The sequence below is a fragment of the Hoplias malabaricus genome, chromosome Y, assembly GCF_029633855.1.
Source record: "Hoplias malabaricus isolate fHopMal1 chromosome Y, fHopMal1.hap1, whole genome shotgun sequence".
Lineage (NCBI taxonomy): Eukaryota > Metazoa > Chordata > Actinopteri > Characiformes > Erythrinidae > Hoplias > Hoplias malabaricus.
Window position 1 is genome coordinate 83188524 of NC_089820.1, and position 27237 is coordinate 83215760.

The 27237-nt window shown below is 40.2% G+C and overlaps 1 protein-coding gene across 5 annotated transcripts; it reads left to right on the forward strand.

The window, feature by feature from the left end:
- Positions 1-3372: 3372 nt before the first annotated feature.
- Positions 3373-26948, forward strand: LOC136678152 (G-protein-signaling modulator 2-like). Of its 5 annotated transcripts, none has more exons than XM_066656063.1 (15): positions 3374-3476; positions 3997-4040; positions 11674-11895; positions 12310-12445; positions 12742-12881; positions 13150-13273; positions 14191-14306; positions 15473-15628; positions 17012-17120; positions 18609-18738; positions 20811-20887; positions 21321-21500; positions 22015-22192; positions 22797-23026; positions 25484-26947. In XM_066656063.1, the coding sequence occupies exons 3-15, from the start codon at positions 11675-11677 to the stop codon at positions 25631-25633; spliced, it is 1947 nt and encodes a 648-aa protein (XP_066512160.1). In that variant the 5' UTR covers positions 3374-3476; positions 3997-4040; position 11674; the 3' UTR covers positions 25634-26947. The 5 variants fall into 5 exon arrangements, with proteins under 5 accessions (XP_066512158.1, XP_066512160.1, XP_066512161.1 ...); XM_066656064.1 differs by lacking the exon at positions 3374-3476 and adding an exon at positions 3497-3602; XM_066656061.1 differs by lacking the exon at positions 3997-4040 and having other exon boundaries at positions 3373-3476.
- The last annotated feature ends 289 nt before the right edge of the window (positions 26949-27237 follow it).

Genomic DNA, 27237 nt, shown 5'->3' on the forward strand with positions numbered 1-27237 from the left:
AGGAACTCAGGGACTGAAGCTGAACCTCTGCCAAGCTTCTGTCCTTCGAGGGAACCATTTGTAGGTCGCTTGGAACTGCTGAGGATTTGGAGTGCTTCAGAGCTCTGCTTGGATGCCTCGTTCACAGTGTGAAGCTCTAGGAATGTTCCTTTGGAGCTCTGAGTGTGGAGGGTGTTGTAACTGTGTTCACCATCATATGGGAGTTCCTCCTGATCTTCATCGCTGGTATTGTCACCCTCTTGTGCTGTGTTGGGCTTTGGAACTGAAGCATGTAACAGATTTATTTGGACATCTCTGATGTTGTCGTAATCTCTGTGTTCACTGTTTATGGAGGAAGGACTCCCAGAGGAATCTTCTTCAACCTCATATGAGCCAGAAAGACCTGCGTTCTCTACAAATTCAAAATTGGGTTAAATTCCTTAAACCACAGACTTATAATACAGTTATTAATCTGACTTAATAATAATTAATATAACACTAATACATATGAAATTTGGGACCACACACATAATGAAGTTCCCATATACTTTTCAATTTGCGGTGGGTCCAGAGCCTACCCGGAATCACTGGGCGCAAAGTGGAACACATCCTGGAGGGGGCACCAGTCCTTCACAGGGCGACACACACTCACACATTCACTCACACCTACAAACACTTGAGTCTCCAATCCACCTACCAACGTGTGTTTTTGGAGCGTGAGAGGTAACCGGAGCACTCAGAGGAAACCCACACGGACACAGGGAGAACACATCACACTTCTCACAGACAGTCACCCGGAGGAAACCCATGCAGACACAGAGAGAACACACCACACTCCTCACAGACAGTCACCCGGAGGAAACCCACACAGACACAGAGAGAACACACCACACTCCTCACAGACAGTCACCCGGAGGAAACCCACGCAGACACAGAGAGAACACACCACACTCCTCACAGACAGTCACCCGGAGGAAACCCACACAGACACAGAGAGAACACACCACACTCCTCACAGACAGTCACCCGGAGGAAACCCACACAGACACAGAGAGAACACACCACACTCCTCACAGACAGTCACCCGGAGGAAACCCACGCAGACACAGAGAGAACACACCACACTCCTCACAGACAGGCACCCGGAGGAAACCCACACAGACACAGAGAGAACACACCACACTCCTCACAGACAGTCACCCGGAGGAAACCCACACAGACACAGAGAGAACACACCACACTCCTCACAGACAGTCACCCGGAGGAAACCCACGCAGACACAGGGAGAACACACCACACTCCTCACAGACAGTCACCCGGAGGAAACCTCATAAGTGTCCGTAGGTGTGAGTGTGTGAGAGAATGTGTGAGTGTGTGAGAGAATGTGTGTGTGTGTGAGAGAATGTGTGAGTGTGTGTTGTGTTGTGAAGGACTGGGTGTGTTCCGTTTTGCGCCCAGTGATTCCGGGTAGACTCCGGTACCACCGTGACCCTGAACTAAATTAGGACAGCCTTAACATTACTGTTCCATTTGGATATTGGCAAGAAACATTCAGTGCATTCAATACAATCTTTAATGACAGTATGTGTGGTTTATACAGCTTTAACAAGCTGCAGATATAAAGCACAGTGCTGATCTGGTAAAATATGAGAGAGTCTTACCACCACTGGAGTGCATGCTCTCGGGGCCCTGTGAGACATGCACCCTGAAGGAGCCTTGCAGGTCACTCAGATGGAGACTGTCGTCATCCCCAATGTCCACAAATATACTTTGCTCTAAACATTTTTCCCAAAGCACAGAAGGGCCTTGGTGAGAATCAGCCTCGTCATCTACATCCTCCTGGATCTCTTCTGCAGACGGGTCACCTCCGATCCAGCAGCTTCTTCCCTTGGTCTTACATCTCTGAGCAGATCCTTCTCGATTCATTTCTTAGCAACCACAAGAATAAACAAACGCAAGCTGAACACTGATGTTAAAGTTAGCGGAGCTCTTTCTATTGTGTTCTGTGCAGAGTAGGTTTATGAACAGAGGAGTGTGGAGTGCTCTCAGAGCCAGAATATTCTCTCATTTGTTTAATTTAGGAACCAAGTAACTACTAAGTGAGATTTGTTGTTTATTACGTACATCCTTTGCATTGTTTAGATGTTTAGATATAAAAGGAAGTAGTGTTAAATGTTCTCCTGTTTCTTTAAAGATGAAATCTTTATCTTAGAATCATTGGCATAGAGCGTTAAAGACCACCTCTGTAGAGCATTTTATTAAACATGTGATGTAAATGAGTGTGTGATTGCTCCATGAGGTCTTTCACATATAAAAACAGGTGAGAAGGTAGCTCTCAAAATTATAGCTTAGACAATAAACACATGCCAGCCTTTAGGTAGCTGAAGGTCTTACCTTTTAATGACGTTCTTCAGCCAGAGTCCGTCTTTACTGACAGTTAATAAACTCGGTGCTCGATGTGAGGTAAATGAAACATGACATAACACATTGATGGAGTTACAGCACGGTGTGAAGTAACACTACACTTCAATCCACCATCTGAAGTCTCATAAATAATACACGCGCCACTCGGGTCTTCAAGCGTCTGATTGGCTGCTCTGTGAAGAAGGCGGAGCTTGGTTGCTTGGGGAGAGTCAAAGGAATCGTTCAGCACTATTTAATGGTTGTGTGTAAATAGTTTTGTCTTCATAATAAAAACAGACATTTTACCAAACACATTAATAACCGTGAGTGTTAGTTCAAACTGACAAGTAATGTTTCTTTCGACGACGAAAAATTCAGCTAGTAATATATCTATCTCGAATGAGTCGATTCTTTGAATCGAATTTTTAGTTTGTATTTTAGGAGCCGATTCACTTTGGACAATATTCGTTTTTTTTGTATTAAAACAAAACTAATGTGTGTATTATAACAGTAATATTTCTGGTACTTCATTAGCATTCAAGGCACTGCCCCTGCATTATCCTCCACAGCTGTATCATTAATTCATGAATTGTTTTCTGATCCTATTCATTTGGTCGAAACATGGAATCACGGGGCGCAAGGCAAGAACAATCCCTGGACGTCAATCATCCACACACATCTGGACACGCGCACAGCCAGCCTACCAACATGTGTTTCTGGTCTTTGTGAGGAAACCGGATCACCCAGGGGGAAACCCATACTTACAGGGGGAGACTCCTTATTTAGTTATTTATTTATTGACTAAAAAGTACGACTTAATTAAGAGCCGTGGTGGAGCCGTAAGAGTCCGTTCTTATTTGTGAACTGAGCCGATTCATATGATTCACATTAAGAGCTGAAACATTCATCACTAGATTCAGCATTCAAATTTGATTGGTCGTCAGTGGCGATGCTGGGGCGCGGCTAGTTTGAATTACTCGCTGCTGGTTGGCTGAAGAAGAACAGGCAGGGAATTCGCTTCTTCAGTGCTGTATTGTAAAACTTCTCAGGACGAAAGTGTTAAAAATGACCAAAGCCCACTGGCTTTCTTGTAGGTAAAGTAATGTTTTTTATATTCAACGTCATATATTTTATGGATATTTTCTGTTAGGGTCTTGAATCTTGAATGTATTTAGCGAAGAGCTTCACGGGGAGAAGTCAACCGTTGAGCCCGTGGTAACGTAAGTTAACGTTAGCGCTTTACATTATCGTTAAACAAACTGTAACCGTCACACCGCAGCTTATTTCTGTCCAAATACGAACACGTCGCTGTAATACTGCATCTCTTTCACTCTGAATAACCCCACTTTCTCAACATTTATTCTCGCATAAACCTAGTCGTCTGTTATTTATTTATTTATTTATTTATTTTGCTGACCACTAAACTGTCGTTATTGTAAATCTACCTCCTGGTTAGAAGCATTCTCTGTTCCCATAAACACTAACATAATCTATAGATGAATCATTTTGACGGTAGATAAAGCAGACAACTATCTCAGTGGATGTTTTGACCTTGGATTTAAACTAAAACCCTTATCACTATGTGCTTTGTGCTTGTTTCCACGTTCTCTGCAGGTCTTTTAGAAATACAGGTGATTTTAAGCAGCACTATATTTCAGGTTGGTATTCTAAGATATTGCAAGCCTTTTCTCTTGAAACGCCAGGTCTCTCTGCTTCTTGCTGTCACTGTTTTAACCCTTGTTCTTATGCATGTTTGTTCACGGTGTCAGTTAAAGGCGTATCCCTCCATACATCAGCCCCCACAAACAAACAGAACAGCTTTGTGTAGCAGCTTTGGCAGAGCTTTCATTTAGTGTTATGTGTTTTGTACAGTGGCACACAACTGTCAAACACACTCCTGTCACACATCAGTGGAAAAATGAGAGTCTCTATGCAATACATGCATTATGTACTGCATAGGTATTTCATGTTGTCACTTCCCAGTGTTTTAGGTTTGAACGGCGTAAAGATTATAACAGGACATCAGTTGTTAGGTGGTTGACATGTATCCGTTGAACTGTTAAACTGAATAAGAATAACGACTCAATCAAAGCAACAGTTCGCCAAACAGGAATAACAAGGTTACAAGGCTACATTCAAACTACAGGTCTTTTTTTTGGTCAGATCTGATTGTATTGTTAGGATGTTCACCCTGTTTTTTAATGTGACTTATATCTAGCATTATTCTAAATAGATCACACGCTCCTAAATTGGCCGCTTGCCCAAAAGAACTGTTCTTATGATGAGCAATGGTCTTCATATGATATAGTGAATGCACTATAAACCTAAAAGAATGTTAAAACTGATTCAGAGAAGTTGGTAAACGTCCGTAGGCTGGATGTACGTAATATTTTAAACGTGAACGTGCAAGAGCTTTCTTGCAAACATGGGCTTTTCAAAGAGGAGGACAGTAAACCACTCACAAATAGTTTAATACTCCAGGTCATCCACATTTAAGCAGGTGTCATATTGACATGAAAAATCTAGAATTGACAAAGATAAAGAAAATGCCTAGAACAGTCCGTTTTCCAATCCCCAGATCGTAATATTTAAAACTAACGTACATCGACTGGCACTTTCACAGACATTGCTCATTGTTGCTGTCAGTCTTTCCTTCCCAGCTTGGTATTATGAGGAATGTCCACTTGGATTGACATCAAATTTAGATGAATTCTGATCCGACTGTTCAGACTGAGTCGCATTGCTGCATGTCAAATTTTATTGTCTTGCATAAAAGTGCCTCAGAAATGTCATACACGGTTTTTAATTTTGCTGTTCACACTGCCACACAAATGACACATTTGAGTCACGTGAAAAACACGATTTGGGTCTGTTTTCCCTGCTGTACGAACATCTCCATATACTTTTACAATATTATTGGCCACGTTTACATGCAGCCTGATAATCAGTTAATAATCCGACTAATAGCTCCATCGGAATAGAGAAGTCTGATTGGGGTAATTCAGATTACATTTTCCATCTGATTGAACGAGGCGGTAATTCTTTAAATACTGTGTTAAATAGAAGAATAATAGCCGTGTAAACACCTGTATCCATTGTACATTCTGCGCATGAGAGGAGCTGGTACAAAGCCGCAGCAGTGGTCTTGGTCATTTTTATAAATTAAAAAACGGAACTGAAGATGGTTTAGGCTTCACTGCTTACTAAGATGATTGTTTATCAATTTTCATGTGAATAGAACAATGAAAACAAAAACAGGGATGTTTACACAGTCTGACTGGAAGCCTATTGTCTTCATATGTGAACTACACCTATTGTTTTCCTGGCATTTAGTGAGTAATGTTATTAATGTTATAAACAGGGACCATCTACAGTTTTGTTAAAGGTTTGGGCGATATGGCCCTAAAGTAATATCACAATGTTTCAGGGTGGTGTGGTGATAACGATATTCTTAGCGATACGACACAACACTGAAAAATACATTTATTTATTTATTTCAAGAACAAACTACTGCAACAAAATAAATGTTGTATTAATGTTAATTATATTCAAATTAAATATATTCTTACATAAAACCATGGTTTATTGTACATCAGATATTTTGACATCAAACCGCCTCCTCACTTCCCTTTTTTTTTCTGACTCAGAGCCACTTTCCACCGTACTTCACTGTACTGCACGACTGAATAAGTCTTGAGCTGATTAAGGTTTGTTGGATCAGAGATATACCCAGTCGCATCACCCCTGACTTTTAAGCTTTTTTAAATCCAGAATGTTTCAGAGCCAGTTACACTCTGGGGACACATTAGAAATGGTTTATTCGTTTGCTGCTGCTCCGGACCTCTTAGATTTCCCGTCATAATAACAGTAAATGCGTCTCCAGTTGCCTTATCAAGCTGATTAGTTTGCTAATGGATTAGCTCAGTACTGCTGACACATCCTGTGTAGGATTGTCAAAAGACGCATGTTTCAAAGACATTTATTCATCAGACTTTCAAAAGTGAGAACTTATTGAAAAGAATCGCGTGAGGACATGTTGTCTGACATTCATGTGCTAAAGGTTAATGTTAAAAGCATGTGTTTGTTCAGACGTGTTTCATGTACCAGTTCAGCTTGTATTGCTATGTTATATATATTTAAATAAACAGGATTCCCTAACCACATGTAATTATCAGCACATTATCACATTATATTCGCTAATGTCTTGAGCCAGAATGTGATGAAACAGTCAGGAAAACAATAACAACAGTTTAATAACACTACATTTACATTGCAGCAGAGCAAAATGCTTGTTTCTGCAATTGCTGGCAGCTTTTGTTGGTGTGACACTAAAAATGCAAATAAAATAACAAATCTGTACAATATACGCTAACTGTTATTTCCTTCGGCGTTCAAAACAGCACACACTGAAACAAATATATTTATTATAACTATAATTACCTTTAATTACATTATCTTTTGCCTCCTGCCTATACTGCAGTTGGGAGCATATTTGGGGATGCTTCTTACAATTTTATTTAGACACCTGTCCTTATAAAAGTACACTACGGTCGCACATTTCCACAAGGTAAACAACTCAACAGAACACTGGGGAGCAGTGAGACTCTCGCTGTGTCGTTATTTGTAATCCACATTAAATATGTGTATGATATCTCCCGTTATAAACCCTCAGCGCTCAGACAGGGCAGACACAGAGCAGCAGCGCTATTTGTCAGGGACGTAAATTCGTGTGTCAATATTCGCGGACGCAAACCCTGCGTGACTGTGGCTTTATATGTCCCTGATGTATACTGTGTGCCCTATAGTAACTTAAATGCGATACTGAAGCAGCATGATAGATCACGATTGACGTGCATGGTCTTGGAGTTTGACCTGTCGATCGCAATCGACTGGTTGGCGACCACTGCTGCATCACGCTACAGGTGTTACTGATATGAATGATAAAACTGTTGGTTTTATCATGGTTTTGTCATGACCAAATTTTTCATACCACTTGAAATTTGTTCGCCAATCAGCAAAGAAGCCTTACAACCACAAAGACTACAAAAACCACAAAGATCATTGCAAAAGAGCAGTTCATAATCCCAGTAGAGACATGCAGAAAGCTTTTATGGATCATTTTTAAAATGGCATTTTAATAGAAATGTGAAAAACACAGATGTGGTTCATTTTTAAATGAAATCTTTTAACACAGCGTCTGGAATTATCTTGTGAATGTCTTGTAATGTATTCCAGCTCAGTATTTTAGTGTTTATTTTGTTTTTCAAAATGAATACAGATATAAAAAAGTGATGATTATTAATAATAAATGAATAGAGATGACAGTCAAAACAAAAACAAACTGCACAGTAAATTATCCAGTGTTAAATCAACACTATTAGTGTTACATTAACACTGTTAGTGTAATGTATGTATCTTTACACTTATATAGCGCCTTTCTAGACACCCAAGGACGCTTTACAACACTGCTCAGAACACTCAATCCACACACACACTGGTGAGAAGCGGCAGCCAAAGGCGCACAGCATACTCTCGACTAGGAACGACCGTCCACCTGGAGGACTGCATCGGGCACTAGGGTTTAACCCAGGACAGAGCGCCAATCCATATCTGGGCCCACACACATTCACTCACACACCAGGACAGTTATTAGACAGAAGCCAATTCACCTACACTCCATGTTTTTGGACTGTGGGAGGAAACCGGAAACCGTTAATAAGTTAACACTAAGAGTGTTGATTTAACACTGGAGAATTTACTGTGTGAAAAGGTGTCGGCTGAAGCATTAGCTTAATGTTCTTACCCTTTTTACTTAGCTACTTAACAGTCTTTTTACTTCTGTATAATGGCGATGCAAAACAACAGCAGAAGGAAAATCAACATTCCACACTTTATTTGTTTGTTTATTTGTTTTTATAAGTGCTTCCCGCCCTATTTTTGAAAAAAAAAAAAAGTAAACTTGCAGAGTGAGCTACACATTTTTACTTCTTATCACAACTGTTCCACAAATGAACCTCTTTGATGGATATAAATCTATTTGTTTATATTTGTCCTTGCTCTTGTTTCTGTGAACATACCTCTTCCCCTGAGTTCATATTTCCTCTCTTTAAAATCAAATAACTTCTGAACACAGTTGGGAAGTAAATTCTATTGTGTTTTGTACATTATTTGTGCAGAATTAAGGTTGATGAGGTCACTGAGTTTAAAAACGTGTAAATTAATAAATAGTTTGTTGGTTGGTTCATAATAATCCTTTCAATTTACTTAAACCAAGTTTTCAAAGTGTGATTTATTGGATTAGACCTACTGACTTTGACCCTTTTATATTTTGTGGGGAAGTAGCCTCTTCTGAGCTTGCTTTGTGCCACTGCGAAATGGCTTTTGGGGACCACTGTGGGCTGCACTGTCCTAGTCTTCCTGCTTCTTCCTGAAGTGTGTACATTCTGCTCTGTATTATCAGTACTGTTGGTATTGATCACACACACTCTCTTTCAAGTGGACAGCCTGCTTTGATTCAGCTTGAGCACACACAGAGGCCACAGTGATGTGAGACACACACACACACACACACTCACTCTCTCACACTCTCTCTCACACACAGCCTTGCATAGCCGCTGCTCAGTGGGTGTTGCCATGGCGTTATGCACAGAATGAGGCTTCACACGGCTTCTTGTGTTCTCTTCACAGAGAGGCCCTGGAGACTGCCATTGGATAAAACACGCACTTTCTCACACACACACACACACACACTGAACCAAACCTACGCCAACTGAGAACCTGGATCTGTGACTTCGCTTTTTACTTTCGGCTGGGGCTGTGTTCCACTGCGCTCTGAAGACTCAGGCACTGGATACCAACGGAGACGCCATTGATTGGTTTTTGGGGTTTTTTTTTTCTTTTTTTGGAGTAACTTTTAAGCACTTTGCAAACATTTTTAAAACTTGGTTGAACTTTGTTACGGACCTAACTGGGATCACTGTGTTTATTATGCACTTCAATGGCGGCAAGTGGCTCAGTGGCTAGAATGGGGGACGAAGAGAATTCCGTTCATGTTTGCTACAGGTAGGCACTTTAGCATCATTTCGTGTTGCTTTTAAAGCAGCTGTGTGTTTCACTGCCCAAAGCTGGATGCTAAGTGTCATGAAAGGTATAGCATTTTTTCAAACACCCTGCATTTTGTCTGTAAAACCAAACTGAAAATGTAAAAGTAGAGTTGAATATAATTGCGTCTATTTTAGATAAAAATGCTAATATGACTTTTACAGTAGAGTTTGCTGTAGGTCTGTGCTTCTGTTGCACCAGAAACTTCATGTTGGACCTGTTGACTGCTTTACTACTAATCCTGGCACGAGGGGAGGCAGGTGTGCCTCTGAAAGGAGAGCTCTTTTCACCATCCTCAATATTTAATATTGCACTGAATCATTTATGCTTTATTTCCCATTGTGCGCCCATCTGGTGAACATCCTCAGCTGCGGTTTTCCACTTACTAGTGCGCGCAGCAGCATTTCATGCAAACCTCCCTTTGTGTTCGCCTGTATTGATTGTTTGAAATGGTTTCACATTTCCATCAGACCATCAGAGCACCGCAACAATGGTTTGTTATCTCTAGTTGACGCCAAGGATCTTAGACTGAATGGACCTGCTTGTTTAGTAGATCCATTTGTCATTTGTTTTTCTGTTTAAACGTGAAAAAGGTTGATCAGTCGCCTGCTATGAGAAAAGCCATTTGAAATGATGTTTTGGGGAAATTGATCTGTTATTAATAAAATAATTTAACTCTCACAGCCAGGACATTAGTGTTGGGAGAGTGTATTTATCAGAGCAGTTTTTATTGAGGGAGAGTTCTTCTGTAATTAAATAAATCACTGGCCTGGGTTAATATAAACTGTGCTGCTCTAGAGAAACATGAGAATTGTTTACAGAAACCAGACCAAAGAGTTTAATGCCTCTTTCTAAAGGTTGGGATCAATATCTAAAGCATGGAGCATGTTTTAGGAATCAGTCAGATTCTCTTTCATTTTTTCTTAGCAAAGGTTTGACTGGGAAATAGGAAGGTGCTGCTGGTGCTGTTGCCAGTGGACAGAGTCTTTAAGAAAGGTAGATATGTGTGTAACAGGCTTCTTAGCTGCTTTGGCTGTTTGAGTTCAATGAAAGTAAGTATATTAAGGTGCCACTCGTGTGGAGTAGGTCAGTAGCACAGTGTGTGTCACTTTAGCACATTTCCTTGATTTAGAGTCTGTGTAGTGTAGCCTCTCAGTTTAATGTTCTCTCTCTGTGTGTTCCCTAATCACAGATTACAGAGGAGAGTTAAGACTCAATCTGATTAGCAGCGAAAACTCTGAGCGCAGCAGTTTCTGTCAAAGCCAGACGCAATTTCTGCCCTTCGATACGGAACGGTTAAAGCAGGCTCTACATATTTATTCGTGTTATTATGCTTCTTTCATATATCTGATTTACATTCATTTAACTTTTACCTTTTTTTTGTAATGTGAACTTGTTGGATGGGGTGGTATCTGCTGGGTTTGTGATGTTTGTTTATCAGCAGCAGCTAGTTTTAGTCAATGCACCCCTCAAGGAAAGCTCAGCAGGGGTCAAAAACAAGTCCATAGAGCTGTCAGAGCAGCTGAGACGAAGCAGAAGCGCTTTAGATGCCCATCAGATGCTCCGTGTGCTGTGATTGTGTGAAAGGCAGCAGGTAGGCGCTGTAGCTTTGATGAAATTATGGTCAAGGCTAATTGCTTCTTAGTTTAGTCATCCAAAGGGTTGAAGTGATGAGGAGATTTGGATTTATGAAGGATTTGAAAGGATTTGGATGCAATGGACAAATAGGTGCTATGGGCTGGCGTTGATTATTTTTGTGACAGTTATGGTATTTAAAAAGCAGGATTGGGTTACGCTTCGGGTCACGACCTGAGACTTTAAGACATTTATAAGGGATGATAAATGGAAGTTCTGCAGATCATCCAAACTGTATGTGAGCTTGTCTTTTAAAGTAAACATTGATTTAAAAGTCTGTATTGATGCAGTTTTGATTGTATATGTTACTATATCTAATGCTATGTGATGAGAGATCCTGTTAATATACTAATCCAGTCGTAAACAAAGGTATGGCCTTTATATTTAAATAAAGCTTACATTCACAGCTCTGCTGGAAAAAGTCTTTACTGCACGAACTTGGTGTGTGAAAGACTGTAAAATAATAAGATTATTAAATATCCAGCCTTGGGAGAAGCACAGGAATCCTCCTGATAGGCTGTTGGTCTTTCATGTTCTCTTTGCTGTGCTCTGCAGGATGGAGGCCTCCTGTCTGGAGCTGGCTCTAGAAGGAGAACGCCTGTGTAAGGTGGGTGATTACAATGGAGGGGTGTCCTTTTTTGAGGCTGCCATACAAGTGGGCACAGAGGACCTTCAGGTGCTGAGTGCCATCTACAGCCAGCTGGGCAATGCCTACTTCCATCTACTCAACTACACCAAGGCTCTGGAGTATCACCACCATGACTTAACATTAACCAGGTAGAGACACTCGTTCATGCACATGAAATGAGCACTAGTACTCTTACACACACACACACACACACACACACATATATATATATATATATGTATATATCGGCCGGTCAGTGTCTTCCAACAAATTTGTGCTGGTCGCATTTACACATGTGCGCCACACGAGGGCAGCTACACACACTCACTTTTTTTACATGTACTACCTTCTGCACATGTTTTCATTTGGAAACATTGCTCATATATACTTCAGCATCTTCCTTTCAAATGCTTCATCGACTGCATCCTCCAATGGAGCTCTTAACTCTATGAAACAAACTATCTGTTTACTTCCAGAGTACAGCACCATGTCTGGCCTCAGTGTTGATATGCATTTTAGAGGAGAAACTTTGTTTGATGTGTTGTTTTTGGCTTTCGTTTTAGGACCATGGGAGACCTGCTGGGTGAGGCCAAAGCCAGCGGTAACCTAGGGAACACACTAAAGGCATTAGGGCGCTTTGATGAAGCTGTGGTCTTCTGCCAGAGGCATTTAGACATTAGCAAAGAAGCTGGTGACAAGGTCAGCACTTTACAAAAAGCACAATAACGCTCATTTCTGATAGCGTGTTTGAACAACGTGTAAAAAGCCTGATTTTTCTCTTTAATGGTAAAAGTAATTCACAATTTTACAAATGTTTTGTTTTCAACATTCATATCTGCGCAACGTGCATTAAATACGAGCTCATTTAATTCATGCATCTCTATTACTGTCACAAAGCAAACACAGTATCGTTGGCCTGGACTGTTAATATTGAGATAAATATAGTGTACTTTTACTTATTAAACATCTAATAGAGGTCTTTATTGCTGTGACAGATGGGGCAGGCCAGAGCCCTCTATAATTTCGGGAATGTGTACCATGCCAAAGGAAAGAGTAGCTGCAGTAATGACTCAGAACCTGGAAACTTCCCTGAGGAAGTCACTACTGCACTTAATAAAGCTGCAGAGTACTACGAGTAAGTGTGTTTGTGTGTGTGTGTGTGTGTGAGAGAGTACGCTTATGCATATGGTTGTATTTTAACATTAAATAATGGTGTGAATAGCATGCTTTAACCCAGTGATTTTCAAATTTTGCTCTTAACATGCTGATTGAGGTGTGTTAGCAGATAAAACCAAAAAAGAGCAGCACGTAATCTTTGTGTGCTTGCAAGAAGTCTGAGGTTTGGGTGTGCCAAGCGGTTAAGAATAATGTAGTGTTTATTTCTGTCTGGTGTGCTGTCGCAGGGCAAATCTGTGTATCGTGAAGGAACTGGAAGACCGAGCATCTCAGGGACGCACCTACGGTAACCTCGGAAACACTCACTACCTGCTTGGAAACTTCCGAAGCGCCATTGCCTCCCACCAACAGGTGAGACTTCTAACCAAAAGCTAGTGACTAACACAGACACTGGTGGTAAGGGGAAATAATACAGTTAAAGGGAATGTCTACGACTGTGGGGAACTGCAGTTCTCTCTGGTTTATTTACATTCGGAAGCTCTGGGTCTTTTAAGGTGGAACTGTATTTCTGAGGAGAAAAATGAGTGCTCTTTGTACATAGCAGACCTTTTACTTGTCTGTAAGCTTTTATTCTCAGTTCGAATTACCACAGAAACTCATTTTTGTTGCACTTTGGTCTATTTATTTCCATGCAGTTAGCATTCTCCCGGCTGGAGTGGTTTTAATAATCTTAAATCGCAAAAATAAGTCAATATTACCCACCTATGGAGTACGAGTAAAGAAATGTCCTAATCTCTTTATGATTTCAAATGTTTGGAGAGCCGTGAGCACAGAGAGAGGAAGCCTAACGTCTAACTGAGACACTTGGTTGATTTACTTGTTTACCCTCCACTAGAGCTAGCAAATGGTGTGGACACGTTCTGAATTTTTTTTTTTTTTTGTAACAGCCATGAACGTCATTTTTTTTAAATCTGTGTTACCAGCAAAACATTTAATACAATTCAGATGTAATGACTTCTGTGTCTGTCAGTTGTCAAATGTAAATGAGTGAATATGACTGAGTAGGAATGACATTTCTGGTTCTAAACTTTTGCAACAAATGTTCTTGTTTTGACCAAAAATTAAACATGTGAAAATAAATGATACGTCAGTGACAAGAGAGAACAGAACAGGAACTGAGTAGAAGTATTGTTCATATTCAAATGTTCAATTCCACCTTAAATAGTACAGCAGTTGCATTCTTTCATTTTCTTATTCAAGGTGTGTGTGTGTGTGTGTGTGTGTGTGTGTGTGTAAATTATTAACATATATTTTTTAAAATCCTCCAGCGGCTCCTTATTGCTAAAGAGTTTGGTGATCGATCAGCAGAGAGGCGAGCCTACTGTAACCTGGGAAACGCCTACATCTTCCTGGGGGAGTTTGAGAAAGCTGCTGAACACTACAAGTCAGTAAATATTCTTATTCATCGAGCTGTTTATTACCAAAACCGCTTATAGTTTTGCAATTTTTCATGTGTTCGGTTCACTTCTTTGTTGATGCTTATGTTAATACATGTTTAACCTTTCTAAGTGTCTGACTACTTACTGTATGTCTACTGTTAATCTGAGTGTTTACTTCATCTCTCTGACAGATCTATCCTTTATATATTCCACATTGATGTTGTCTATTACTGTGGCAGTGAGTGCTTATTATCAGTGTTTATTATCAGTTGTAGTTACACAAATTCTTCATACAGTATTAACTAGTGCTGACTGATTTGGGCGGGGTAAAGATATCTAATGGAAATGTTATTTTCCTGATTCATTCTGCAAACTGATTCTTAAAGGAAAATCCAGAGAGGCTTTTTTCCTCTTTATTCTTGTTGTGGTTCAGAAACATGTTTTTTTGGCTTCTTCTGAAAAGTATAACTCACAGGTTGTGTATTACTGAGCTGAAATTCCTCTCCTAAAACACGTTAAAGAGGGAATATTATACCCCATTTCCAAAAGCTTACACACGCTTTGTCAAAATGCCACAAAAATGCAACAACACAGCGCTTCTCTTATCGTGTCTAAACACTCCTGTTCAGAACGACTGATTCCAGCACCTGTTCTATAAGGGAGAATGCGCCTGCTTATTCCAGAGCACAGCACTGAGGCACGAGGAGCCGAAACTGTTCGTTCTTCTCCATTCACGTTTTCGCTATCTTTAATCAGTGCACTTATATCTCTGAACTTGTGCCAAAAAAAAGAAACTGTGATTAAAAATACTTAGACGAAGAGGTGGGACAGTACCAAAGTGACTGCAGGCTACAAAAGACACAGCTCAAAATCCCATATTAGATTTGAATGTGAAATCATGGATCATGGGTTAATGGGTTAATTTATTTCAGAGTTTGTGGGTTGGTAGCAGCTCTAGACACTTTTCATCTTTTCATGTCCTTTTAGGACAATGCTGATTAACGCAGGCTTAAACGACATGGCATCACTTATGCTCCTGAATATGGTGTTTAAATATAAAAACAATGATTTCCACCCGTGTTTACTTTATCCTGCAGTTTGTGTTGTGGATTTGATTCTGTGCTGGAACGGTGATATTGTTTCTAAGTGTTTCTTTGTGGGCTGTTTTTAGGAGAGCTCTGCAGTTGGCAAGACAGCTAAAGGATCGGGCAGTTGAAGCACAGGCCTGTTATAGTCTGGGCAACACTTACACACTACTGCAGGACTATGAACGAGCTATTGACTACCACCTCAAACACCTCATCATTGCTCAGGACCTCAGCGACAGGTACCGACCTCATCTACACATTTAACATTCTCCTCGTCTTTCGACATGACCTGCAAACACAGGGCTCATTATTGGAAACACAAGTTTATTATACGGGAGAGCATGAAGAAGGTGAATTTTGAATATAAAATAACATACTTGGCTGTGGTACCAAAGTGTTTACTCAAATATTTATTGCACCATCGTGGTTTAAATGGTTTGAAGATGTCACAACAAAACAGTAAATAATAATACACTTGATAAAGTGAATAGTGATGATGATGATAATGATAAACACTAAATTATAAGCTGAAGTAACAGCCATGTCGAGCAACAAGTCTTTGCTGATGCTGATGATGGTCTTGGTGATATTTTTAAAAATAGGTATTCAAACCTGTTCAAACTTAGGTATTTTAGTTTATGGTTAGTTTTGGTTGTATGTTTTTAAAACATTAAAATAATTAAATCCTTAAGGTGTTAACCAATTTATCAGATTTATATTATGAGATATGCTGGATTGTAAACATTGAAAACCCACGCAGACACAGGGAGAACACACCACACTCCTCACAGACAGTCACCCGGAGGAAACCCACGCAGACACAGGGAGAACACACCACACTCCTCACAGACAGTCACCCGGAGGAAACCCACGCAGACACAGGGAGAACACACCACGCTCCTCACAGACAGTCACTCGGAGGAAACCCATGCAGTCACAAGGAGAACACACCACAATCCTCTCAGACAGTCACCCGGAGGAAACCCACGCTGACACAGGGAGAACACACCACACTCCTCACAGACAGTCACCCGGAGGAAACCCATGCAGACACAGGGAGAACACACCACACTCCTCACAGACAGTCACCCGGAGGAAACCCACACCACACTCCTCACAGACAGTCACCCGGAGGAAACCCACGCAGACACAGGGAGAACACACCACACTCCTCACAGACAGTCACCCGGAGGAAACCCATGCAGTCACAGGGAGAACACACCACACTCCTCGCAGACAGTCACCCGGGGGAAACCCATGCAGACACAGGGAGAACACACCACACTCCTCACAGACAGTCACCCGGAGCGGGACTCGAACCTACAACCTCCAGAACCCTGGAGCTGTGAGAGAGACACTACCTGCTGCTCCACCACTGTGCCGCCCCTTTTTCAATTTTTCAGAGCGAATTATTTATTTTATTGTATTGTTAGCGTGTTAAGTTATGAAGTTACAGTATTCCAATTAGAATTTATTTTTTGAAAAGCATTTGTGGAAAAATGTCCCATTGATATGTAATAGAACTGCAGAACCGGCTGCGTGGACTTAAACCAAAGCAACTGTATTTGCTTATGATACCTTTTGTAAAATTTTAGCTGTTGGATGTTTTTTATGTTTGTCAGGATTGGTGAAGGCCGTGCCTGCTGGAGTTTAGGGAACGCACACACAGCGCTGGGGAATCATGACCAAGCCATGCACTTTGCAGAGAGACATCTAGAAATCTCTAAAGAGGTACACAACTTTGACTTGGGCCTAGATTTCCCAAAAGCTTTCTAGTAGTAGAGGAAGAAAGCCTCTATTAATAAATGTGCCCCTCCAAGAGCTATAACCTTTTTATTTGTTATTATTGTTTTTATTATAGCAAAAATGCCTGTATAACAAGGGCAATTAGATGCTTTCCAGTTTACTTTTTGTCATTAGCACCTACAGTTATCAGCCATTAAATTATCACCAATATTTTTCTACATTCCCTGTTCATTCTCTCAGCTACACTGACCAAACATGAGCACTTATACATTGTAAAATTACAACAAAATTGTCCATCTGGCACTCTGCATACTTTGTTTTACTCTTTTCTACAATGGTCAGGACCACACCATGTATAATGTGTGACTGACTGTGTTAGTGTGTGTTGAGCTTTTAAGAGTGGGAAGAACAGTGCTGCTGTGGCGGTTTTAACACCTTTATTTTCCACCAACTAAAAATATCCAACCAGAAGGGCCTTGTGGGCGGCGTCCTGTGTCACCGACGCACACTGTGCAGCGACAGATGAGCTACTGTCTCTGACTTTACCTCTACAAGGTGGACCAACGAGGGAGGAGTGTCTCACAGAGTGGACAGAGAGTGGACACAGGGTTTAAAAACTCCAGCAGCACTGCTGTGTCTGATCCACTCTACACCAGCACAACACACACTAACACACCACCACCACGTCAGTGTCACTGCAGCGCTGAGAGTGATCCACCACCACATCACACCTGCTCTGTGTTTACCTGAGCATTGAAGAACAGGGTGAAAAGGTGCAAACAAAGTATGCAGAGCAACAGCTGGCCTTCAAGTGCTCCTTTGTGGTGAGTGGAGCTGAGAGAATGGACAGTGAGTGTAGAAACGAGGTGGTCACAATGTTATGTCTGATCTGTGTATGAGTCTGAGTGGAAACAATGGACAAGACTATGGGACATGTTTTTACTTTTATAACATAAGAGTATATTGCTGCACACTCAGTCTAAAGCTGGTCACATTCTGTTTTTGAATTTCTGAAATTCAAGAAAAAATGTAGATGTAGCTTTAAATCAGTTCTGAATTTGTACATGTTATGGATATAGGGAGCATCTGAAAATTTGGAAAATTACATCTTCACATTTGCAATTAAATATTTTTATATCACAATCTGTTCCACAATTCTATAATGAGTTATTACAAGGGAATATACCTTTCTTATAGCCCAGCTTATTTTGTGATATTTTTAGACTGTTATAAATTGATTGCTGAACTGACAACAGCGCCCTCTAGTGACCGTCAGTCAGTGACAGATGTATATTGAAATAATGAAAATTTGTTGTCCAGCCCTAACTGAGCATTTCTTACATATAGACTGTGCTTTTGTGTGAACTGAAACTCTTACACAGTACATTATTCTGATGTACATCAAAAACACACTATTCTAAGAGTATAAATTAACATTTTCAAAATGAAAAATTGCTTGTGTTTTGCACTCAGACCGGAGATCGCAGTGGTGAGCTGACGGCCCGTATGAATGTGTCTGATCTGCAGATGGTCCTTGGCCTCAGCTACAGCACCAACAACTCTGTCTTGTCAGAGAACAAAGAGATTGATTATAATATGCATGGTAAGATTGTACAATCATTTAAAAACCTTTCTTAGAATACAAAATAAAAGGAAAAGTTTTCAAATTGTATGGATATGATTTAGGATCCTTTGTTACAAGCAAAAGACAGTGAAAATCTCCACGTTGTTTAACAAAGGACTGGCTGTATGATCAGGGTGTGTTCGGGTAGGCTCCGGACCCACCGCTGCCCTGAACTGGATAAGGGTTACAGACAATGAATGAATATGATTATTACCGTTTATGTTTTCTTTTCTCCACTTTCCCTTTAATTTTCTAGTAATATGTTATTATTTATGCCTTTTGATTTTCTCTTAACCTTTTGGGCTCTAGTTATTTTTCAGAATTTCAGAAAAATAGCTAATTGCCAAATTTGAACGATTATTACTTTCTAAATACTTAGAATAAATTAAAATATTTTTTTTAAGGACACTTTAAAGTAGAAAAATATGTGTTTTTGATCCTAATATAATTTTAATATACCGTATTTTCCGCACTATAAGGCGCAAAACTCAAATTATCTCAAAAGCCGACAGTGCGCCTTATAATCCGGTGCGCCTTATATATGGACCAATATTGAGCCACAACAGGTCTCGCAACTACGGTAAGCAGCCGCCTACTTCATTTTCTTCCGCGCGCGGTGCATGCTGGATATATACCGGTATATATATTTCATTTCCATTTGTTTTTTATGTAAAGCCCAAAATGGCTCCTATTAAGAGACACGCATATGACGCAGAGTTTAAACTCAAGGCGATCAGTCACGCAGAAGCACACGGGAATAGAGCAGCAGCAAGAGAATTTAACATTAACGAATCACTAACGAACGGGATTCGTGGATGAGGAATAACTTAGTAAAGTGAGCTTTACGTGTTTATTTTGTGTGTTGTGTGATTTTAACGTTTGAGCAACGTGGTTATTGATATATTGTTATCGCTTTGCACTATTTCGAGTGTTACTATATTGTGATTATTATTATTATTGAATCGAGGAAAAGTCCCCCCCCCCCCCAACGATGTGGGGTATATTAACATTGCACTACATGTTTTACCTTAAACTACGCTGGGTTGTAATCTATTAATAAAGTTGAACTGACCTATCTGACTGTTTTGTTGACATTCCCTTTAGCGCAGCTCCATCTAATTGATGCATAACGTAACCCCCAGCCTCTACTGTAGCGTCTATTGTATGCGCCTTATAATCCGGTGCGCCTTATATATGGACAAAGTTTTAAAAAAGGTCATTCAATGAAGGTTCGCCTTATAATCCGGTGCGCCTTATAGTGCGGAAAATACGGTAATATAATATGCTTCCAATTAACTCCCAAATGCCAAAAAATGTAGACGCTCACAGGTTTTTTTTTTTCACCGTAAATGACTCTAGAGACATCAACAGTGATCCACGTGTTGATTTATTTATAGAACTTTACCAGAGAACACTGTGAGTGTTCCCAATATATTTATTTTGAAATTTATTCAAGTCTAAATAGAGGATCACATGTGGTATTTTTTCGGGGAATCGAAATTTGTTTTTCATAATAAATATATTTTTTTTTAATTACTTCAAATACACATTGCATGGTTTATGTTTGGGCTGTGAAAAGCCATTTTGGGCATTATTAGATTCTAATAAGCAAAAATGGACTTATTAGGGATGCATATATTAGTCCATTTTGAAAAACTGTGGTAATAAATATCCAAAGTGTCAACAATGGTGTCAAACAGTGCTCAATCACCTTGAATAAGGCGTTAAATTAATTGTCGCTGATGGTACTGCATGATAAATGTGCATTGTAAAACATAATATAAAAACTTCATACTATATATATATGATGGTTTGCTTGGGGCAGATTTCTCATTATCTGTCTTTTATATTTAAAAATCTTAAAAAATAAAAAAGTTATGAAGCAGAGAATGTGACAATTACTAGTCTGAAACCACTGGTGGTTTCATGGAGCTAAATGTTACCATGATTGTGGCACAACATTTCTTTATCTACTGCATGTGGCAGTCATCACAGTTGTGCCTTGACTGCTTACAGAAAGTCTTTTTTGTTTGTTTACTTTATAAATCTAGGCGCAAGGCCCCGAATGAGCAGACGGCAGAGCATGGAGAATCTGGAGCTGGTGAAACTTACCCCAGACAAGCTCAGCGTGAGTGTAGTCTTTCTGTACTGACACAACACACCTGATAACGTCAAGAACCTCCAAATCATAGTCAGAACTACAGACACCCACATGCAACCAGACACCTACAACCTCAAAGCCTCAAACTGACTGAAACTTAGACTTAATCCCTGGTAGATACCCAGGACAGGCTTTCATTGTTTCTGTCTGGTATCTGCAGTGTTCACAGTAAAACCACAGTAATATTATTTAAATAAACAAGGCATGGGGGCTCAGTACACTGGGCTACTTTTAAGAGGAACTGTTAAGCGAACACTGTTACGTACATTAAATCTCAATATTCGTGGTAATAGAAGTGTTCTGCTGTTCAGATGAACAGATTTATGGACGTTGTTTTCTTAGGTGCTTAAAGGTGCATTTACACAGTGATGTATTCATTTTATATTTTTTTTCTGTACAGGGTCAGAAATGGGGCAGTGATGTTCTGTGTAAGCAGTCGAAGCCTACGCTGGCCAAGTCCTCCACTAAACTGTTCTTTATGAACCGTCTGAGGGGGAAGAAGACAAAGAGCAGCTCCACAAAAGTTCTTCAGGACGCCAGCAACACTCTGGAGACCCCTCAGAGCCAGTCTGCTCAGAAAGTGAGTGTCTTTGTACTAGGGCCGCAATTAACTATTATTTTCATATTCAAGTTGTCTCCAAATAATCCATAACTTGCTTTATTTAAAAATAGTAATTTGAATAAATTAAATATAGGGGAAAAAAACTATTATTTATTGCAGCATTTCAATGAAATGTAGTGAACAATGACGTATTTTAAATAATATTGTTTTAAAAACGGTGTCTAAACACCTTTGATGAGTTTGCTGTTGACATAGTTTTCTCACAATAAGTGAATATTAATTTAGGGGATGTTCCTGAAAGTCCATTTCATTAATATACTTCACAAACACCCTACGTCCTCCTCCAGTTTCGGGAGAATATGGAGAACGCTGTGTATTGGGGAGTTCGGAGCCCTGGATCCTTTAAAGTCTCACTTAGGGCTGTTTTGGACCTCCTTTAAGTGGGAGCTCTTGTTATTTACTCAGTGACATTTACTGCATGTGAGAGAAGGGGAACACAGTTTGTGACTTTTTGAACTTTGACCCCCTGTAGCGGGTGACCGTGGACATGCTGGGTGATGAAGGTTTCTTTGACCTGCTGAGCCGTTTCCAGGGCAACAGGATGGACGACCAGCGTTGCTCTATTCAAGAGGGCCGAACCCGACAAACCGCCTCCGCCTCTACCTCCTCGTCCTCCGCGTCTTCCAGTCCACCCACAAGCATGAAGAAATGTGAGTGCCAGTTTCGTCAGTAGTAAAAAGAATAGGTGCTGAAATTTCACCAAATCTCTTCATCCAAGTAAAGACAAGGAAGAAAAATGTGAAGGGTTTATTCATTTGGAGTTTGGAGTTACTAAGGAAAGGCAGTTTAAAAAAAAACGTGTAGTCCAACCCATTTTATTGACCAAACTGCCTGGTCATTTGCCGTATTCGGAACCGTACTCAGCACATCGCGTTCCAGATGTTATTAGTTACTAGTCATTGTGTGAAAGGGAGGACAAAATGCAGAAATACATTTCCTTTTAAAAATACTAGTGCAGATGTAAACTTACTAAAGTAATTAGACAACACCACAATGAAGTGTGTTTATGTTATAATTCCAATTGAAAAGCAACTGATTTACTTTTATATTTTTACATTGTTATTTTAAGGGCATACTTTAACTTTAATAACAGCTTGTTAATTGTTAAATTATAGAAATAAATCCCATTTTAAATCGCACAATATTTGTAATAAACTCATAATTACATTTCCATAAACAGGGGATCAATATTCTGAAGTTATTTCAAATTTTACAATGCGAATAAAACTACAATGTCCTTGTTTTCCACTATAGCTTTGTCAGAGTCAGCTGTGTCTCCGGGACAGGAGGCGTTTCTGGGAAGCCTGGCGAGGGCTCAGGGTCGGAGGCTGGAGAATCAGAGGGCTGTGGGAAGTTTACCAGGTCTGCAGAGCCTCCAACCCGGCCAGAGCTGCAGCAGGCAGGCGGTACTCAACCAGCTGATGGCCAGTGACAGTGCCTCGGAACCAGATGACCAGTTCTTTGATATGTTGGTGAAGTGCCAGGTGAGAGAAGTGGCTGAATCCGCTCCTAGGAGCTTATAAACAGGACATACGTCTAACCTGCAAACTATGTACTTGTTTAATTTTTCAAAAATGATTTATTGAAGCTAAAAGCTGGACATGAGTGAATCTTGGAGATGATTTGAAAACAAGGGGAAAGTTTGAAGAGTGACACCTGCTGACCGCAGTTAGTCACGTCAGCTAAGTTCAGGCCTGTGGTGAAGCTGTAACTTCAGTTTGCTTCAGAACTGAAGCTGTTTTTATATAGAGATTTAAATGACTATTATCACTGGATTTCCTATTGTCCTTTTTGAAGTGCATTTGTTTTTAATGTTTACTGTTTGTGCTGAATTGTGTACATTCTCACATCAGATCAAATCAAACTTTATTTGTCACATACAGTGATACACAGTACACCTTGCAGTGAAATGCTTTGATGACTGTCCACACACAGTAACAACATACAAGAGTTAAGGAAGTAGAAATAAAATAAATTATATAGACATTCTCAAAATAAATAATATTAAAGTAAATAAATAAAATCTAAAACTGCACAACAAAGTCAAAAGAAAAATAAAACAACCTCTAAAATTGAGCTGTGCGTATGTCATACAGATGATGTTTAAAGTGCATAAAGTGCAAGTTAATTCTGTTCAAAATAAGAAGTGACACGTTTATTCTGTGCAGTAAGAGCAGCTAACATCCTGTATGTGGTGTAAAGTGTGAGCTGGATGAAGTCTGGGTTATATCTGATAAGTCTCTCAGTAATATACAAATAAATATATAATAATATATATATAATAGAAATACATACAACTGTTGGCCTTCATCTTAAAGTGGTGAAGCTCCTGAATGAGGTTCTAGAAACTTCTGGTCATTTTCTGTGCAAGGCCATTATTTGACTGCACTATGTAATGGCTGCTTGTTGTTACCTTGTAGCTCTTGGCACCAGACGTTTAATAGGCAAATGTGGGCAGGAATATTTAGCTTAAAGCATCAAACTGCATACAATTCTACTCGATACGGACGCTGCAGATATAGGCATTTCCTCACATGCACGGTACAATTAAAGCTTTAAGAGTAGCTGATTAAAATATGTCTGCTAAGAATAGTGTTCAGCAGAAAGCTATATGTGTAATATTACCTTTGTGATACCTGTAAAAATACAGCTTGCAGCATCCTGTTCATAACGCTATACTCATGTTGCTGTGCACAGAGTAACTACAGGTGCAGCCTGAAGCTAAAACCTATAGCCACTCACAGTGTAAGAGTGCGTAACAATTCATTTCAGTTGTCCTTTATTTTCTTTAATGGGTGCATGTCGTCACTGGTCTGTGTTTGTGATTTTACTGGGAGCACGATGTGGGGGAAAAAAAAGGGTTTTTACGTCTTGCATCAACATGTGGTTCTGGTGATCGATCGCATTTCTGAGAAATGGGGTTTAAACACTCAAATCAAAAACAGAATCGCTGTCAGAACAGATGTCAGTCAGAAAGTCCCATACGAGCAGCCGAAGGCGGCAGTGGCAGGAAACAAATCTCCTTCGAGACCGGAGATCCTGGGGAGGAGCCGAGATATTCAAGGGGAACCTTCTCTGGACAAACTATTGATAGGAATTTACAGTATCACCAGTTACATCTGTCATTATCCTTCAGTGTAGTCAGTGTAGTTAGTAGAGTACTGATGTAAGAGTGAAGTAATGGGGATTAAGGCAATAAAATAACACCAAATAATGAAAATAATAACAAATAATAAGTGATCGTGGCATAGATCTGGAGCAACAATAACAGTGTTGGAGGCATCGCTCTCTAAAACCAAGTCCATTTCAAGTCCAGACACAAGGTAAAGTGTAAATTAAATCTGGCTAAAATGTATCCAGATGAGATCCGAGGCTAAAGCACATGTTAATAAAAGGTTTCAACAATTAAGCTCAAAATGTTATGACAGATTTTACATTTCTATTTCATTTAGTCCTTAATTATACTGCCTCGATCTGATCTGTCCCCCTCTCCTGTCTTCTCTCTTTCTCTCTCTCTCTCCCTCTCTTACTCTCTCCCTCTCTCTCACTCTCTCTTTCTCTCTCTCTCTCTCTCTCTCTTCCTCTCTCTCTCTCTCTCCCCCCTCCCTCTCTCTCTCCCTCCCTCTCTCTCTCACTCTCTCTCTCCCCCTCTCTCTTTCTCTCTCTCTCTCTTTCTCTCTGTCTCTCACTCTGTCTCCCTCCTTCTCTCACTCTCTCTCTCCCCCTCCTTCTCTCTCTCTCTCTCTCTCTCTCTTTCTCTCTGTCACTCTTTCTCCCTCTCTCTCTTTCTCTCTGTCACTCTCTCTCCCTCTCTCTCTTTCTCTCTGTCACTCTCTCTCCCTTTCTCTCTTTCACTCTCTCTCTCCCTCCTTCTCTCACTCTCTCTCTCCCCCTCCTTCTCTCTCTCTCTCTCTCTCTCTCTCTCCTTCTTTCTCTCTCAGGGTTCTCGTTTGAATGATCAGAGGTGCGCACTTCCTCGTGCTCCGATCCGTGGTCCAACCGTCCCCGATGAGGACTTTTTCAACCTCATTCTCCGCTCACAAGCCAAGAGGATGGACGAGCAGAGAGTTACATTACCATCTGTGCACTGAGCACCAACACACGAGTGTCAGGAAATACCTGTAGGATGCTTAGTGCCCTGTTCTAGAAGTCGGTTTTTAAAATGTCCATATTGGTACGATAATTTATATCTGGGTTTCACATTTTAAACAGAACAGTCCTGCTCCTGGTGATCTAACAGTCTGCCGAGTTAAGTTCCAAAATGAAGCTCCGGTCTAACACACGTGATGCATGTATTAAAGGCATTGTAATATCAGACGTGTGTACTCTATCTGAACTCTCAGTGGTGGTAGGTCTCCAGTGCACCTCTCTTCTAATACACAATGCTACTTACATCAGTCAAGCATCAAGCGTCTTCTAGATATTTGGCCAGTTCCTGACACTTGGCTTTCCTTATTTCGCAAGTACATACTCCATGCAGTGAATGCACACAGATATATCTTTAGTTTTCAAATCCTACGTCGGTCCGTTTGTTTTTAAGGTCTAGTCTTACAGAGTTTCACATCATTTTTTTTTTCTCTCTCTCTCAGCGGGCTCAGCTCAGTCACCTTTCAAAAATCCTTCAAATTTAAAGTGTTCGAGCCACAGAATCACTTGGACACACAGGGCAAAGGCACTTCGGGACATGTTTGTAAAACTGTCAGTCACTGATGTCCCTATCTGACTTCTAAGTCAATGTTTAATTACGCCCAGAGGTTTCTGATTCGTCTTTTAAAATCCACTCCACCGTTCCTGCAACGTAGGCTTCTACAGACTCTAATACAATCTGCTGTATCACTGAAGCAGCATTTCTATAAGAGAATTATGTAGCAGCGAGGATCTGTACTCACTCACAGTTTTGGAGGTTTTTAAATGTATACACATCTAACGTTGAGTGCAGATCAAATATGATATACATTTTGAGCACATGTTTATAGCTTGTTTTAGTATGAATGTTTATAACACAATAGCATTAAGCATTAGTTTTGTACATCCACAGTTCTCTGTATACAGTTGTATTTATGTTTTATTACTTTAATCATGAAGATTGTGTGTAAGAAAATGGGGAAATCTCGAGCTGTTTTCGTTAGGACGGGTAAAATGGTGTCTGTGTGAGTGTGATTTGTTTTTGTTTTGTAGTGTGTGAATGTCAGGCCTCTGGACACAGGGAAGGTGTCAGTGGAGTGGTAGTAATTAAGAATGAGTGGGTTTTGTTTTGTTTATATGGAATGGAATTGTTTGGAGTGTTTTTAAATACTGCTAATTTTACATTTTGTAACAATGTTGTCATTGTAATTTGTACATTTCAATACATCAGCACTGAACGGACTGCTTGATTATTGTGATCGTGTCAGAGATTTCCTGGAAGTATAAGGTAAATGATGCAAATCAGTGCATTCACTCACATTGTTTTGATATTTGATGTTTCTTTTCACAACTAGTATGTGGTAAATGTGTTAAATTAATATTTAAAATAGAAATATTGGATATAGGGTGGCGCAGGGTCCTGGAGATTGTGGGATTGATTCCCACTCTGGGTGACTGTCTGTGAGGAGTGTGGTGTGTTCTCCCTGTGTCTGTGTGGGTTTCCTCCGGGTGACTGTCTGTGAGGAGTGTGGTGTGTTCTCTCTGTGTCTGTGTGGGTTTCCTCCGGGTG